The sequence below is a fragment of the Ptychodera flava genome, chromosome 7 (genome assembly GCF_041260155.1).
Source record: "Ptychodera flava strain L36383 chromosome 7, AS_Pfla_20210202, whole genome shotgun sequence".
Taxonomy (NCBI): domain Eukaryota; kingdom Metazoa; phylum Hemichordata; class Enteropneusta; family Ptychoderidae; genus Ptychodera; species Ptychodera flava.
In genome coordinates this window covers 33,856,323-33,872,893 of record NC_091934.1, presented here as the reverse complement: position 1 = coordinate 33,872,893, position 16,571 = coordinate 33,856,323, and the positions used below count along the sequence as shown (strand labels likewise).

The 16,571-nt window shown below is 37.9% G+C and overlaps 1 protein-coding gene across 3 annotated transcripts; it reads left to right on the top strand.

The window, feature by feature from the left end:
• Positions 1–1,740: 1,740 nt before the first annotated feature.
• Positions 1,741–15,741, top strand: LOC139137355 (sulfoquinovosidase-like). Of its 3 annotated transcripts, none has more exons than XM_070705402.1 (5): positions 1,741–1,960; positions 8,756–9,093; positions 10,257–12,030; positions 14,112–14,160; positions 15,601–15,741. In XM_070705402.1, the coding sequence occupies exons 2-4, from the start codon at positions 8,758–8,760 to the stop codon at positions 14,144–14,146; spliced, it is 2,145 nt and encodes a 714-aa protein (XP_070561503.1). In that variant the 5' UTR covers positions 1,741–1,960; positions 8,756–8,757; the 3' UTR covers positions 14,147–14,160; positions 15,601–15,741. The 3 variants fall into 3 exon arrangements, with proteins under 3 accessions (XP_070561503.1, XP_070561501.1, XP_070561502.1); XM_070705400.1 differs by lacking the exon at positions 14,112–14,160 and adding an exon at positions 14,480–14,558 and having other exon boundaries at positions 1,789–1,960; XM_070705401.1 differs by lacking the exon at positions 14,112–14,160 and having other exon boundaries at positions 1,789–1,960.
• Positions 15,742–16,571: the final 830 nt, after the last annotated feature.

Here is a 16,571-nt window from a genome sequence, read left to right as displayed (position 1 = left end):
GGGTATGTTATCAGCCAAAGTTAAGTCTTTTAGTTTGAGAGGAGGCGCTTACTACCTAAGATGGTTATGACAAAAACATGTGGATTGACAAATATATTTATAATAGTCGACATAACTTTTTTATCGCACAGTGACACATGTGATGCACAATGGACTAGATTTCTCATATAAATGACATTTTTTAAATTGCGATGAACACATAGGAACATTTCTCTAACAATATCCATATACCTATCAGTTCTATACATTTCACCGTTTACCTTTGAAGTACACTGCATACTTATGTTGTATAAGAGCTGCCGTCGTCAGTAAATTAACGATTTATATTCCAAGGCATCCTGCTTGATATTTAAGAAAGAAAAATATTTTATTGTCATCTTTCAGTTCAATATATGTTGTCTTGAAGATTGAGTGACATTCTGCAAAAAGTGAATGAAAGTCTACCGTTTGAGGAGTTCGCGCCTCGACAGTGAAAGACTAAAAATTTTTCTCAACTTCCCTAAAGAAATCTTTCTATCATTCTCTTTCAAAATCAAAACTAAAAATCGGAGGGGGACGATCACCGTGCAAATTTTAGTGTATACTTAAGAAAAAAATAACCCCAGGTTTACCGATACCTGGAATGTAAAATGGCTACCACCCCTGTGTTAACTAGATTGAGAAAATTCAATTTCAAGAAACTAAGCCGGTGAAAAGTTTTATTACACCGAGAGCTTTAAAATGAACCCCCACATGTGGTAGATCAGAAAAGAATTTTAAAAGTTTGAGAGTCCGAATATCTGTCCCCGAGGCGCATTCTACTATAAATCAGAAACGATGTAAAGTTTCATTTCATTGAAAGATAAGTGTATTCCAACATTAGTAACAAAGAAAGTCAAATTTACGTTACTATAAATATGTTAAAGGCCCATGAGCTGCAACTCTCCGAAAATGTCCAACCTCAAGATACCTTTCAACTTTCTTAGAAATTCATTGTTATCTATAAATTTAACGATATAGTCATTAACTATGCCTCATCAACTTTCACTTTTGGCAGATTAGACAGGAAATTGGACAGATTATTGTTCATTTTGAATTTCACGCCATTTTCTAAATCTCACCATATTATGTAAAACACGTAGGATTTTTCGTCAAATCGGAACGAATCCCTTTCCTGTCTTTTCAGTGGGTAGCTCCATGTTGTATTTGCAAAGATTCAAATGTGTACATGCACCATTTACACTGCTCATCAAATAATTGTATGTGGGCGGCCATATTTGGGTGCGGCACCGTTTTATTATTCGTCTAACTGAAACCTGCCCATACAGTCCAACTCGGTGGATAATTATGCTTAAGTAAACGTCTCTGAGTAAGAATGTTTGTATGAACTACTTTTTATCTGAATATAAAGTCATGAAAATAATGTCAAAAGTTGCAGCTCATAGGCCTTTAAGTAAACAAATAAAAGCACAAAGGATAGGTCTGAAAAAATAGTTATTTAACATGAAGGATGAGAAAAAAATATCAATAAAATAACATAGGAATGCTTTCAATGCAAGAGCTATACTTTCAAGTCTAATAAGGCTTGAAAACTTGGTCAATTAACAATTTACATTGTTCATTTCAAATTGTATGTTTCACGTAGAAAATGATAAAGTGAAATATGTCTGATGTTGCACTGTCGTTAATTTCAAATTTCAAATTTCGAAGATTGGCATTATGGGCCCTTGCGCCCTCTCGCGACCCATATGGGCTAGATCTAAGCGGCACACGTCGTTGAACATTAACTCAAGGGTGATTACGGTCAGTCGTGTACCGGGTCGATAGATCCTGCAAGAGAACCCAGCACGGCTGAACGTTCTCTCTGAACACATCTTTGATGCGTGCGACATCGGATCCCTTGGACCACAGATCGTAGCCTTCTCCAGAGGGACGCCACCAAGGTTCCTTCAATTGACAATCGCTCTGAAATCACTTGCAGGTAAGTAAATACCTGTGTAGGCTTCTTCACTCCTCGCACTGAGCAAAGTTAGGTTGCACATTGAGCGAAGTTCAATCAGATTTTACCAGGTATAGGACAAAGATTAAATCGGATTATCTGTCATGTGACTTTTACACGAAACCACAGATAGATATAGTTGTATAGGAAAATATATACATTCCGTTCTTTACATACGTTAAGGTAGTATGTGCCTCGAACTTGAAAGACTTAGACTTTGGCCAAAACACTCCTCGAGAGAACTTCAAATCGTTTCCAATTGAACACAGAGGTAACAATCAGAGGTCATGATGAAAAATTTGATACTAGAGAAACAAATAACCTAATATTTACCGACACTTGAAATTCAAAATGGCCGCCATCCCTGGAGGGGGGGGGAATGATTCACAAAAATGAGCCAGCGATTTTTTAAATCCATGAGCTTCAAAATAAGCATCCCACAAGTGAAAGATCAAAATGGTGTTGTTAAAGTGAAAGAGTTAGAGTATCTGTCCACGAGGGGCATGAAAGTTCTACCTTCACAAACACTGTACAAGAATGGCTTTATAAGAAATCTGACTGAAGTCCAACCGCGATGCCGCATAATATCATGCATGAATAAAGCCGTGCGCAGTACATTGGAAAGCTGGCTGTGTCTACCGAGGTCAGTCAGACAGATTTCGAGGTCATAGCTGTGTTACAAAAGGTGCATAAATGAGCACACCACATTCCAGAGTGTTTCAGCCAGGGCGAAGGAGTACTCACTTGGGCACGGGTGTAATTCGAACTACCGAGCACAATTTTCCCTTGAAATCGGGAACAAAAGTCTAAATCTTAGTCCACATGCTCACGTCAAAACTCTGTTTTCTACAAGATGATGGGTCAAAACCACACTAGAGGCAGAAACAGCGGGTGAAGTCTACATTTTTACAATATTTCCATAGTCAATTGTCTATTTGAGGTCACGGTGAAAATGGGGACTCAAAACCGTGGTAGGTATAAAGTGATGTATGTACCCATCCTGTGGTAACACCAGCCTATGTAGTGCATGCAATGCCCTACTAATAAAAAATAGCGATTAGCACAACGATTGAGACATGTGCGAAAAGATTTTTATATACCAATTCGTTACTATGTGAGTATCACAGATACGAAGTGATCACATATTGGATAATTGGTCTCGGAGTAAACGATTTACTTAGAACGAGGAAATATCCACCGAACTATCATCCCTTCAACGTAAAAGGTAATCGAACGAGCGGCAACACACACACACAAATTAGATTTTGATCAACAAATGAGAAAATTGGCGCGAAACTTTCACGATCATTTGAACGAATCTGAATGAGGTCATCCAAAGGCACCCCTAAGTCAGCTTAAAAAAGCTACTGGGCGGACAAGCGGTTTCAAAGAAAAAGTTGTGGCAACCGAATATTGGGGGAAAATACTAAAAAAAGTATATGTAAATTTCGCGATCAATTCAACAAATCTAAATGAGGTTATAACTATGACGCTATCGCTATTCTAAGAATCATTTTAAAGTAGGAAGAAAAGGGCTTTCTGAGAATTTTTTTCAAAGATAAAAAATCCCCCCTCAAAAAAAAAAAAAAAATGCGACGTTTATGCCTCTGGTTGAACAGATATATAGTTACCACACGCCAAAGTAGGTGGACCAGCAAATCTAATAGTGATATTTTTACAAGTATGTAATAGTTCGTTGAATGTACAAACTTCTAATTAGCAAACTGTAAGCTGGTAAATGTATTATCTTGGTGCTATAGGCGAAATGATAAGTTTCAGTGGTAAATATTTTCAAAAACTTGCATCTAATTCGAGACAGCCCTTGTCAAGAAATTCACAAATGTGGGACAGCAGTAAATGCGTATTAACCCTAGTTTTGCAAAACCTTGCTGAACACGCTAATTTTTTCATCTTTTTACTCAGCAACTCTGTAAGTACACCTGTATATATCTAAGTTCAGTCGACTCTTGTGCAAATTTTTGAGAATCGCCTGCACAGACAGACATAGACAGACAGACATCAGTACGACACACGCTCCAGTAGGTATTCTAATGGTAACACGGGAGCTAAAATGCTTCCTTACAGAATTCAGCGAAAATGACTTTTGGAGCGATACGATAATTCATGATGCTTTTCTATTTTTCGCTAATGCATTGTTTGCTGTCTATTTACTTTGAGTCGTCAACTGTTGCTACTCCAAATCTTTCAACAGTTTGAAAAACTCAACCCTGGGTATTTCAGTTTTTAGTTTTCGACCCAGTTCACCGATTCATAGTGAAGAGAAGGCTTTCGCGATGCCACCAACTCACGCAAGTCACAGCTCTGACCTCTCAACAGCCTCCTATGACATCATGACATCATGGACTTTGACATGTTCCTCCCCGTCGCCGTTCACTTGGCCCAGGCGCGATGTACCAGCAAACAGTGAAAACATGCACAATATTGCTCTTTGAAATCATGATTTTTTTAATCGTTTGACACCAAAATAAGGGGATTATTGATCTTTTGCCTTGTCTTGACTATGTGCCATGACGTCATGGCTTTGACGGGTCGTCGCCCAGTTATTTTGAAATTATTATTTACCATGAATTTTATACAAAATAAGGGATCACGGCTCTTTTTCTAACCATTTTCGAATCCCTGTGTTCAAAAAACTAATTCAGACACATACAATTTTATCATCATTTTCCAGTATACTTTTTTGCGTCGACAAATTCACAACATACGTACTATAAATGTACATATACTATTATGGGAGAGTGCACGTACCGAAAAAAAATATGTCGTGCATGTTTTAAATGTATTTCCTACCACAGGGAAAAAGACATCATTTGAGGCTCTTTGTTGATTATCAATTTTCGATAGATAAATGGCCGAAACTTGCATTTTTATTTTAAAAAAATAACAGAGAACGGCACCAAAGTTTAGCCAGAGTTCCCTCACAGGGCATGGCAAGAATTATTAGTGTAGAAGTTATGAATATGATCAATAAATATCTTGTATTAAAGTTCTTTTCATTATATGATATGTAAACCCATGTAAAATCATAAAAACAAATCTTATTTACAAATCCTGTTGTACAAATCTTACAATTAATAGTGTCAACATATTTATAACTAATTTGGTAATATTAATACTATCCAATTATTATTCAATTCAAATATGTAAAAAAATATGAAAAATTAAATTTTAATATTGACTGGTGTCATATGTCAAAATCATGGCTACAAATATACAATTTTTAAATTTTTTGATGAAAGTATTAACTAAGGGAGTTATCCTGAAAATTTGAACTGAATATCTTGATTCTAACACTTGAAACTTGACATTAACTCTGAGAAAAGAATTGGTGCAAAAATAGCCTTTACCGCTACCTTAAGCATTTTTACTTCAGCCAATTCCTAATTTGCATATTCTGTGAACTTTCCTAATTAGGGATATTTATCTGTATTGACTAGACCAAAGTTGACGAAACTTGCTATGTACATAAAGATACTATGATACAACGTTACTGAAAGTCATTAAGCATTTTTACTTCATCCAGCTCCTAATTTGCATATTTAATGAACTTTTGAAATTAGGGATATTTATTTGAATTTACATGACCAAAATTGATGAAACTTGCTATGTACATTAAAGATACTATGATCTAACATTTTTGAAAGTCATTAAGCATTTTTACTTCAGCCAAATACTTATTTGCATATTTAATAAACTTTCCTAATTAGATATATATATATCTGAATTGACTTGACCAAAGTTGACGAAACTTGCTATATACATTGAAGATACTATGGTGTAACATTATTGAAAATCATTCAGCAGTTTTACTTCAGCCAATTCCCTATTTACATATTTAATGAACTTCACTAATTAGGGATATATATCTGAATTGGCTCGACTGAGGTTGATGAATCTTGCTACATATATTGAAGATACTATAAAACAATATTATTGAAAGTCATTAAACTTTTTTACATCAGCCAATTCCTAATTTGCATATTTAATGAACTTTCCTAATTAGGGATATTTATCTGTATTGACTAGACCAAATTTGACGAAACTTGCTATGTACATTAAAGATACTATGATACAACATGAAAAGTCATTAAGAAATTTTACTTTAGCCAATTCCTTATTTGCAAATGTTATGAACTTTCCTAATTAAGGATATTTATCTGTCTTGACTATACCAAAGTTGACAAATTGCTTTGTACATTAAAGATATTATGATACGAGATTATTGAAAGTCATTTAACATTTTTACTTTAGCCAATTCCTAATTTGCATATTTAATGAGAACATTTCAGTCAATGCCTTATTTGCATATTTTAATGAACTTTCCTGATTGGGGATATATACTTGGATTTAGCATTAATCTTTGGTGAATATTATTCATTATGTTGATCATAACTCTTTCAATGAAGTTGCAAACATGTGGCGAAGGTTCAAATTTACACGTTATGCAATATATAATGAAACACGTGAGCATGTTCAGTTCATATCTGCTCTTATTCGTTCGGGTCGCAGTAGAGGGCAAATGACAGTCATCTCAATGCAATAAAATGACCATGCCATTTTCCGGAAAAGCAGAAGAAAACACATTTAATTTGCTGGAGGTGTATCTGGCCAGACAAAAGACGATTCGAATGACACTCGATATCACACATTCACAATCTAAAATTATCCACACAGTCTTTGAACATCAAGGTCATAAAAGGTCATGGCTTTACAGTGTTTGATGACGGTCTGTTCATATATATATATATATATATATATATATATATATATATATATATATATATATGTGTGTGTGTGTGTGTGTGTGTGTGTGTGTGTGTGTGTACACATATACTTGTATATATATACATACATCTATATATACTGGTGTACAGTATGACATTCTAGTGAAAACACTCAGATATTGTCATGCAAATCACTATAGCACACAGGGAAAGACACTAATGGTTTACGGGTTGCCCAGGGCAAATGAAAGTCGCACTCGGGCAAGTGCATCGTCGACGCCACTTGCCCGATGGGACAAATGAACAAATAATTACCTAAGCTTAGAAATCAAATCCACGAGAGCGGTTTTATCGTGTGGAAATACCCACTTAAACAAATCATCATTTTATGTCATTGTGAGTATTAGCATAAGGTTTTTCATAAAATTGCATGAAGAGTTGATGAAAACATTACCACTAGTGAGTCGCTTTCAATAAAATACTAATTACCATACGCAGATTTCGCACATGAAGAGCTGTTCAGTTAGTGCAAGTGTACGTTCCCAAATTGCCCTAGTCACTGGGCAATGTTTCTGTGTCACACCATGGATGCATAGGCCTACTAGAAATGAATAGTGTAAAATATGATATTATTTTCATAATTTTAAAAAAGAATAAATTGCAATTATGAAATATTGATATCACATACCCGAGTCAATATTTCATCAGGGTTCTGCGGAGCAGCACTCGATAAAATCGATGTATGTGTATGAGTTATGTATGACATGGCACTTGGCTGGGTCGTCCGTCCTAGTAAATTGGATGCCCTGGCCAGCCCCCATGTCATATATAATCCATACACATACAACGATCATCGAGTGCTGCTCCACAGAACAGAAGCTCAACCCTGATGAAATATTAACACGGTTATGTGATATCAATATCTCATAATTACTATTTATTATTTTTAATAATTATGAAAATAATATCGTATTTTAGACTATTCATTTCCAGTTGGCCTGTGTGGATGTACAAAATGGTCACACAATATATGTCTGTACGATCAAAAAAAGGAGACCAGCGGAAGTTTTTGTTGATAACACTATAAAACTAAAGTCTGACAGCGAAAATTAGCACAAAAATGTGACTTTCACTAATATAACCTATTCTTCAATGTTCAGTTCAGTGAGTGGCATTTTATGTAGGAAGACTGCATAAGTCACGAGCAAGCTTTGGTATCATTGGGCCCAGTCTTTGAATATTCAATGAACACTGACTTATTTTTCAGGTCAATAAGCCAAAAATTACTTGTCCGTGGCAACAAACCTCTCTGTCTGTGTTTTCTATTCCAAAATGACCGCCGTGGAGCAATTGAAGCGAGTTTAACATCGAGAAGATCAAAATACATGGCCATAGCCAACAACTCTACTGAGTCTGCGCAGAGACATTAAGAAGACTACCTAGGTCATTAGAAAAGACATAGGAGTATAATATAAGCACAGCAAAAACATGACAAAGAAATTGTTTTTCAGAAGCTTCAAAACATTCCTTTGTAACTACTGAAGATTTTTTTCTTTCTGTATTGTTCAGTTAAAACTGAAAAAATATCTCGAAGGTACAGTGGAAATGGCTGTTATTATTTGTACGTTACGCCTTTACATACAAGCACATAAAATGTTAGAATTTTTCGTATTTGGGTTCCCCTAATGGTCATGAAACGTCTGGCATTCTTTGAAGTCTAAGGAGAACTCTGAAAGAGTGACTGACATTTTCTCACCACATTTTGAAGTTTGATCAATAACACAATAGTTTTCAAAATAAAGTCTTTGAAATGACAAATCAATGTTTCCGTTTTTTGTTTTTTTTTCAAATCACGTAAATTGTACATGTACTGGGCAAGTGGTTTTCCAATTCAGGCAAGTGAACGTAACGCCTCCTCCCCCCCCCCCCCCCCCCTTGCCGGAAGGGCAAGTGGATAAGTACGTGTCTTTCCCTGGCACATTATCATACAGCTGTACATAGTGTTTGTGTCTTTTCCGTTTCTTACATATAGGAATGAAAGCTTCAACTTTCACCGATAAAATGACAACGCACGGTCTTCAAGCGTACTTGGTCACTTTACTCTGCTGCTGTTCCGTCGTCGACAGCGCCCTCACCGTTCGATACAATGCAACTGCTCTCGTCGTCACCATCGGCGATACAAAGGTGGTTGAACATACCTCGGAAACGCCGTTTTTGTTCGCTGGTACTGCGACTGCTGACATCGAGGAATTCCTGGGAAATTTTGAAATATCCGAATATCTTGAGGAGAGAGTGGCACTCACCGAGTTCAGCGTCACCGAACAACTCCCAGACTACTTTGTTACATTTTCACAGGGTGAGAGATATCACGTAAGTATTGGGCAACATTGACTTTCCGAGTTTAACTTCATCCACAGGGACCCAGAAGTCTGTTTGTTGTTATTTGTATTGTTGTTTATGTTAATTAGTCGTGCTGTTGTTGTTGTTGTTGTTGTTATTGACCAATAAAATTCAACGAACATACTAGTGTGTTGTTGTTGTTTCAAACGTAATGTATCTACATGTCATAAGAAACGCTACAAGGACGCTATCATTATTTGACCCGAAACAACTCTCTCCCTATACTTACACAGTGTAAGTTTATGAAGAGAGTGTATATGTGGAGAGAGTTGCATTGGGTCAAATAATGATAGCTTCCTTGTAGTGCTTCTTAGGACATCTACATTACAATTGAACCAACAATAACAACAACAACACAATAGTTATGTTCGTTGAATTTTATTGATCATCATCATCAACAACAACAACAACAACAACAACAAGAACACGACTAATAAACATAACAATGCAAACAACAACAGTAACAACCAGACTTCTGGGCTCCCCGTGCTTCATCGCCCTAGCCTAGCGCCAACCATAAACCCTAACCTGTAAACCCTTACCCTTAACCCTACCCCAAACCCTAAACTGGGCAATAATAATATGAATCATCACTGAAAACGTTTAGGCATTGTTATACAAACCAAACAGTGTTACATAGTTATTTTCATTTGGAAGGTTTAAGTCCTTCAACATTTGGAGCATTTGCACTCGAATCGTATTTTCTCTCTCTTGTCTCAACAAGCAAAGCCATGCTAGAGCAACACTCACCTGGGTGACCTGAGTCGAACTTGGATTACATGTAAAGCACGGCGCACTCATCTGTACACGGTCACAAATTTGTGTAAATTAATGAAGACAGATTATGACTATATAAATCGAGACATTATGAATAAATAAATCAGAAAGATAAATAGAGAGATACCCCGGGAGAGATACATACATACATACATACATACATACATACATACAAACATACATACATACATACATACATACATACATACATACATACATACATACATACATACCCGTAGATACATAAGTAAATAGTAGATATCTACCAACCCGTCTGCTTTGTTACCTATAGCTAATTGCCTAGCAAGTGCTATTGTAACTGTTTCGCATGATGAAGTTATTTTGTTGCATTTCAGACCACGGTTAAGTTTGGCATTGACGGCAACCATGAAAATGTCGTAGAATTTACGGCTACTTCAACGAATGCTAACCGATACTGGATTCGCCTATTTGCCGAAGCTGACGAACACGTGTATGGTGGTGGGGAGCAGTTTTCGTATTTCGATCTACGGGGACACGATTTTCCTCTCTGGACGCGAGAACAGGGCGTTGGTAGAAATAAGAGTACCGTCGTTACGTTGTACGCCAATCAGAATGACGGTGGTGGTGGGGACTACCACACCACGTACTTCCCAGAACCAACCTTCGTATCTTCCCGCAAGTTCTACTGTCATTTCGACACATCGGTTTATTCAGTGCTGGATTTCCGCAATCCATCATTCCATGAAGTCGAAGTGTGGACAAACAACCCAGGAAAGATGTACCTGGACACCGCACCAACCATGTTGGAACTGATACAAAAACTGAGTGGTTTTCTTGGCACCATGCCAGCGATGCCCGAGTGGCTCTACAAGGGAGCCGTGCTCGGTATCCAGGGAGGCACGGATGCAATGCTGGGTTACATCGATCAGGCCGATAAATATGGAATTCAAGTCAGCGCCGTCTGGATCCAGGACTGGGTTGGAAGAATTAAAACTTCGTTCGGTCGCCGGCTGTTCTGGAACTGGGAGTGGGACAAGAAGCAGTATCCTAACCTCGACAAAGTGATCCAAACTTTGAAAGCAAGGGGCATAGGTGTGCTCGCGTACATATCTCCATACCTAAATCATGAGGGAGACCTTTTCAAAATAGCGGACAAGAATGGTTATTTTGTGAAGACACCCGAGGGAAATTCCTACGTGGCTGATTTTGGCGAGTTTTACTGCGGTACAATCGACTTTACGAACCCCGCCGCCTACGATTGGTACAAAAATGAAGTCATCAAGAAAAACATGATCGATCTGGGTTTTTCTGGATGGATGGCGGACTTTGGAGAATACCTGCCGACAAAGAATGTGGTGTTTCACAGCGGGGTAGCCCCCGATGTGCTGCACAACCAGTGGCCGGTAATATGGGCAAGGATGAACCGAGAGGCCGTGGAAGAAAGTGGCAAGTTAGGTGAAGTTCTTTATTGGATGAGGGCGGGCTATTCTGGAACGCAAAAGTACAGTACCATGACCTGGGCTGGTGATCAGTTCGTGGATTTCAGTCGAGGTGATGGTCTTCCATCTGTCATCCCAGCAGCTTTGTCCTTGTCTGTTCTGGGTGCTGGTCTCGCCCACTTCGATGTTGGAGGGTATACCGCGCTCTTCGGCTATGCGAGATCAGAAGAACTTCTCCTTCGTTCTGGAGAGATGGCTGTGTTCACTCCGATGATGAGAACGCACGAAGGAAACAGACCATCGGAGAACTGGCAATATTACTCAAGTGACGGAACACTTCGAAAGTTTGCTCGTTTGACGCAATTACACCATGCACTTGCTGACTACACCAAACATGTTGTAGCAGAACACGTGAACCAGGGCCTACCAGCGCAGCGTCCTCTGTTTTTGCACTACGACAAGGACCCTGAAACATACAAAACTGATTACCAGTACCTATACGGACGTGACCTCTTGGTGGCGCCTGTCCTAGATGAGGCCCAGAGTAGCATGGAATTATACCTGCCCGATGACGACTGGGTTTACCTATGGAACAACACAGACATCGATGGCGGGAAACGTGTTGTAGTTGATGCACCCTTAGGGTATCCACCGGTCTTCTACAAGAAATCTTCAAGTTGGGTAGACACATTCAAACGTCTAACTGAAAGTAAGTGGAGGGTGTTTATAAATGGGTTACAGACCAATTGGGAGTCTTACAATCAACGTGTCAGTATTCACTTCGCGGCTGATAAGCAGATAATTGCGTACCTGGGTTAGAAGCCCTATCCATTCTTTCTACTTTGTCTTTGTCTGAGTCTGTCAGTGTATTTGTTTGTTCTTTTTGTTTTTATTAGTTTTGTCGGAATTTTATTTATTTACTTGTATGTTAATTGTTTGTTTCTTGACTCGTTTAATTGTGTCCGAGGCTGCTGTGATTAGACCGACGCCGAAAGAAGTCGAGCGCATATGCGTTCATGTACTGTGAAGCCATACATGATTGGCCATTGTCATGACCCCTTGGTGACCCTATATCTTGAAACTTGAATCGGTATGATACATCTTGTCTACCAGTTCACATTTGATTGTCTGTAAACTGTCAACAAATTTAAACGATTATTAACTGAATTGTAAAAGTCACTGATTTTCAAGATTTGCGTTTTGCTCACTGCAAAATGTCAGAACTTAAAACTCCCAGGATGCAAGGCCAGATCTAAAGAATATGAAAATGGCTTATGTGTAGGTTGATAAAAAGCTTGCTTTCCGAGTGGGAGAAAAACAGCATTAACAATATTACATCCTTCATAAGTAATCTATAACTCCATTTTCAATGGTGCGATTATGCCCTCACTGTATATCTTAATGACGTCATCTTTAACCAATTTATTTGATGGTCAGTATTTTTGTCTTTTAAGTTGTTGCTGCTGGCGCCCAGATATTATGATTTTAACAAAATTAATAACCTCACCAGAAATGGGATCAGTAAGGGACTAGATCCTGGTATTGCCAATCAGTGATACGTACACTACACGATTACTAGGTAAATTGTTTTTGCAACGGAATTCATCTCACATAATCGGTAACTACTGTATACATCGTCCAGAAATGATTTGCACAGCCTTGTGTATACATTATACGTGAGTCACTGAGATCCTGGTCCCCCGTGCACGCATGCGCGTCCTCGTTAGCGAACGAAAGAAGACTGCCGATGTGGCCGCTGGCGGTGTTCATGTAGCTTATTCAATATTCATTCATTGGTATTTCAGCCTGAATTCGTCAGTATCAGAGTTCGTATTATCATATAGTTTATGTTCAAGCTAATGTTGATTTGAATAACCTTACGTAAAACAGAATCATCAGTTCCCGATTTGCAATTCCAACTACAGAGTGCCCTTGGTACCATTGACTTGGTTCTTCTAAGGCATAAGTACGCACGTCGATGTAATGGGGCGCATAGACGCAAAGCTGAGTAGACCACAGGTGACTGTGTGGTGGTAGTCATACACTCGTACCATGCACACATGATACGCGTCAGCCGATGTCACTCGCAGTGCGTAGCTCTACATGCGCCTAGAAGGTGAAATATTAAAACTTTTGCTCAAACTTTCTTTAAGGAATCTTTTAATCATTCTTTCTTCAAAATCAAAAATAAAAATCGGGGTTCACCGTGCAAATTTTGGTACTAGAAAAACAAATCACCCAAGATTTACCGATATTTTAAATTCAAAGTGACCGTCATCCCTACGTTAACTCTATCGAGAAAAATAAAATTTTCGAATTTCGAACAACTAAGCCGGTGGAAATTTTTCTTACACCAAGAGCTTTAAAATGAACCCCAACCAGTGGTATATATGAAAAGAATTGTAAAAGTTTGAGATTCCGAATATCTGTACCCGAGGCGCGTTCTACTTTAATCAGAGCAACGTGTAATTGCGTGCACGAGTCATTCTTGCGATGATGAACTTTATCACCATCATCCAACGAACGTGACGAGCGCCTGTGGCATCATATTGAGAACAAATACACCGAGGTTTAGCTTTTCGAAAAATAAAAACCGATGGGGCTCTAATCTTAGACTTAGATGATACGTCGTCACCATTGGCTTGACATAGGCCTAATCGATATTTTAAAATAAACACCATTCTTATTTGTCAACAAAATATGCTGTTTTGTTAATATGATCTCGGTGATACTTCACAACTACGTCACATAGATCTTTACCACTTTCATTTTTCTCATTTTGTTACACAGTAAAACCCTCCAGGATACAAGCAGATGAACTCTAAATGAATGAAAGGAGGTTCGTTTGTTGTGAAACATTATCTATTGTCGCTTGTGAGCACAATCACACAATTCTTCAGGTGCTCGCGCGTCGCTTTATCCCACTCCCCGGTGTCCAAATAATTGTAATTTTTTTCGAATTTTCTCTTTAAGTTGTTTTCACAAGCTTTGATGACTCATTTTCTTAATTCAAGGCAGAATTAACCTAAAGTTGCGCATATCAAAGAGCAAATATTTGCAAAAAATTACAGTTTTGGATACTAATGCATGTGGTAGACAGGGTATAGGTAATGTAATTAGACAATTAAAGTTTGTCACTCTACTCTTTTGCGTTGCAGTCAACGTCAGTGAAGCTCCACGTTGGACATGGCTGACGTTCTTTGCTATGGCAAACGTTGCGGCATTCATTTTCATAGGGTAGACTCTCCAATAAATTTAAACCTCTCCTTCGTAGGCTGTAACTGTGTAGTGGAAAGATAATAGTAGAATTGATGCATGTTAATAATCATCATCATCATCATCATCATCATCATCATCATCATCATCAATGATGTGTTGTCTTTTCATTTGCATTTTGGGCACAGGAGCCGTGCCTTTTCAAGTGGTAATCACATTTTCGGGATTCTTAAAAGTTCTTCCGGGAACTGAAATGTGGTGATAAATGTTTATGCAAATTATTTGATATTCGGTCAGTGCGTGTGTGGTCGATGAAAAGAAAAACAAAAGTTGTTTGATAAAATGGACATCCTGTTTTGTCTAGAGAATCTCGTTGGTATTAAGTGTATTGTCAACGTTAAGGAGGTTGTTACATTAATGATACAAATTAGACGGTCTGTTGAAAAAGGGATATCATTGATTATCATTTCTCAATAAACCTAAATATTTGGAGTGACATTGTGTAAGAGAGGCATGTAATAAAAACATTATAGCCCAAACAAGGGACTATGTACCCTCGGGGCAGGAGACAATTTGCCCTCCTTACGTTTGGCAAATTGTCACCTACCCTCGGGCACATAGTCTCATGTTAGGGCTATGATATATATATATATATATATATATATATATATATATATATATATATATATATATATATATATATATATATATATATATATATATATATAGTCTTCTTCAACACAGATATATCACCAGGGAGACATGCACACATTGACGTACACTTCTTGAGAAACAAAAATAAAATGATGCCGCTTCTTTTGCTATAGGCTTAAAAAATTTCATTTCAACAAACAAAGTGTTAATTATCATACTAGTAAGAGGGAAACACCTGGTATTCATTCGTCATTACACGCACAGATAGGATCATTAAATGACATACACAGGGTGTATACCTCATTTCACAGTTAATTATTTTCATTCAAATTACCGGACTGATAGACTGTGAATGCTCGGAACCTACGAAACCAACTAATTCAATAATTCTTTTCTGTACACGTTCCAGATTGTACATGAAGACACAGTTCACTTCGAGATGGAAGACACGCGTTTCCAATGTTTTTCGACTCGCACAGAATATTTTACTTTTACCTTTTAAAATATTTAGGATAATAAAAACGTGACAGCAATATCTGTCTCAGTCTTATTGTTTGAATATTTATATTTATTGTATTAAAGGGAAACCTAAGTCCAGCGACATTGACCGTTTATCCCTTCCAAAATCACCCTTGATTAAAATGCAGCTCAAATTCGCAACATAATTGCACGCGCTGACGACTACGGAGCGACGAAAAGAGAAGTTGAAGTAGACGACATTTATGGAAATGAGCTCGGAATCCCATGGGCGCGAAAGGGCTCATGGGAGAAGCGTGCGTGACGTCATCGGCGATACAGACGATTGTAGCTTGCAGCTGGAGGAGTACCATGAACAGTTTAGCGCGTTCGTAAGACGACTCTAGAGAGTTCTGACAGCGATATTTCTGACATCGAGTATTACTTTTCCCACACTGAAATCAAACCATACTAATTTGAACCAAGATATGTAATAATGGGAAAGTATCTCCACACATCGTTCGTAATTCCGCGGAGGGAGTCACTGTGCTTGTACAGACCCCGAACTGGATTGGAGACCTGACACTGAGTGACTCTGCGATCCTTCAGCGTTACGTTTCTAAAACAGAGTTTTCTTTATCAGTCGCTTAAAATTAATTTTTGGTTCGTGAATGATACGTAAGTCGAGCTTAGCCAGATCTTTAAGGTTGCGAAATCTTCAATATACGGTATATCGGAAAATATTTATTCGCAATTTGACAAATGTATAGCGTCGTCTTTTTTTCGAAGTTGATGTCGAACTTAGGAAGTCGGGCTTACTCAGATCTACAAAGTGATGAAATCTCCGATATAATGGATATTTGCCCGCTATTTAAAACAATAGTATCGTCTATATTGTTGTAAAGAATGCATTTCATACTAGAC

Excerpts from the sequence above, each read along its gene's own strand:
- LOC139137355 (XM_070705400.1), top strand. The coding sequence starts at position 8,758 with ATGAAAGCTTCAACTTTCACCGATAAAATGACAACGCACGGTCTTCAA. Across the intron at positions 9,094-10,256 it reads CACAGGGTGAGAGATATCAC|ACCACGGTTAAGTTTGGCAT; the intron begins GTAAGTATTGGG and ends GTTGCATTTCAG. Across the intron at positions 12,031-14,479 it reads ATTCAAACGTCTAACTGAAA|TCAACGTCAGTGAAGCTCCA; the intron begins GTAAGTGGAGGG and ends TTTGCGTTGCAG.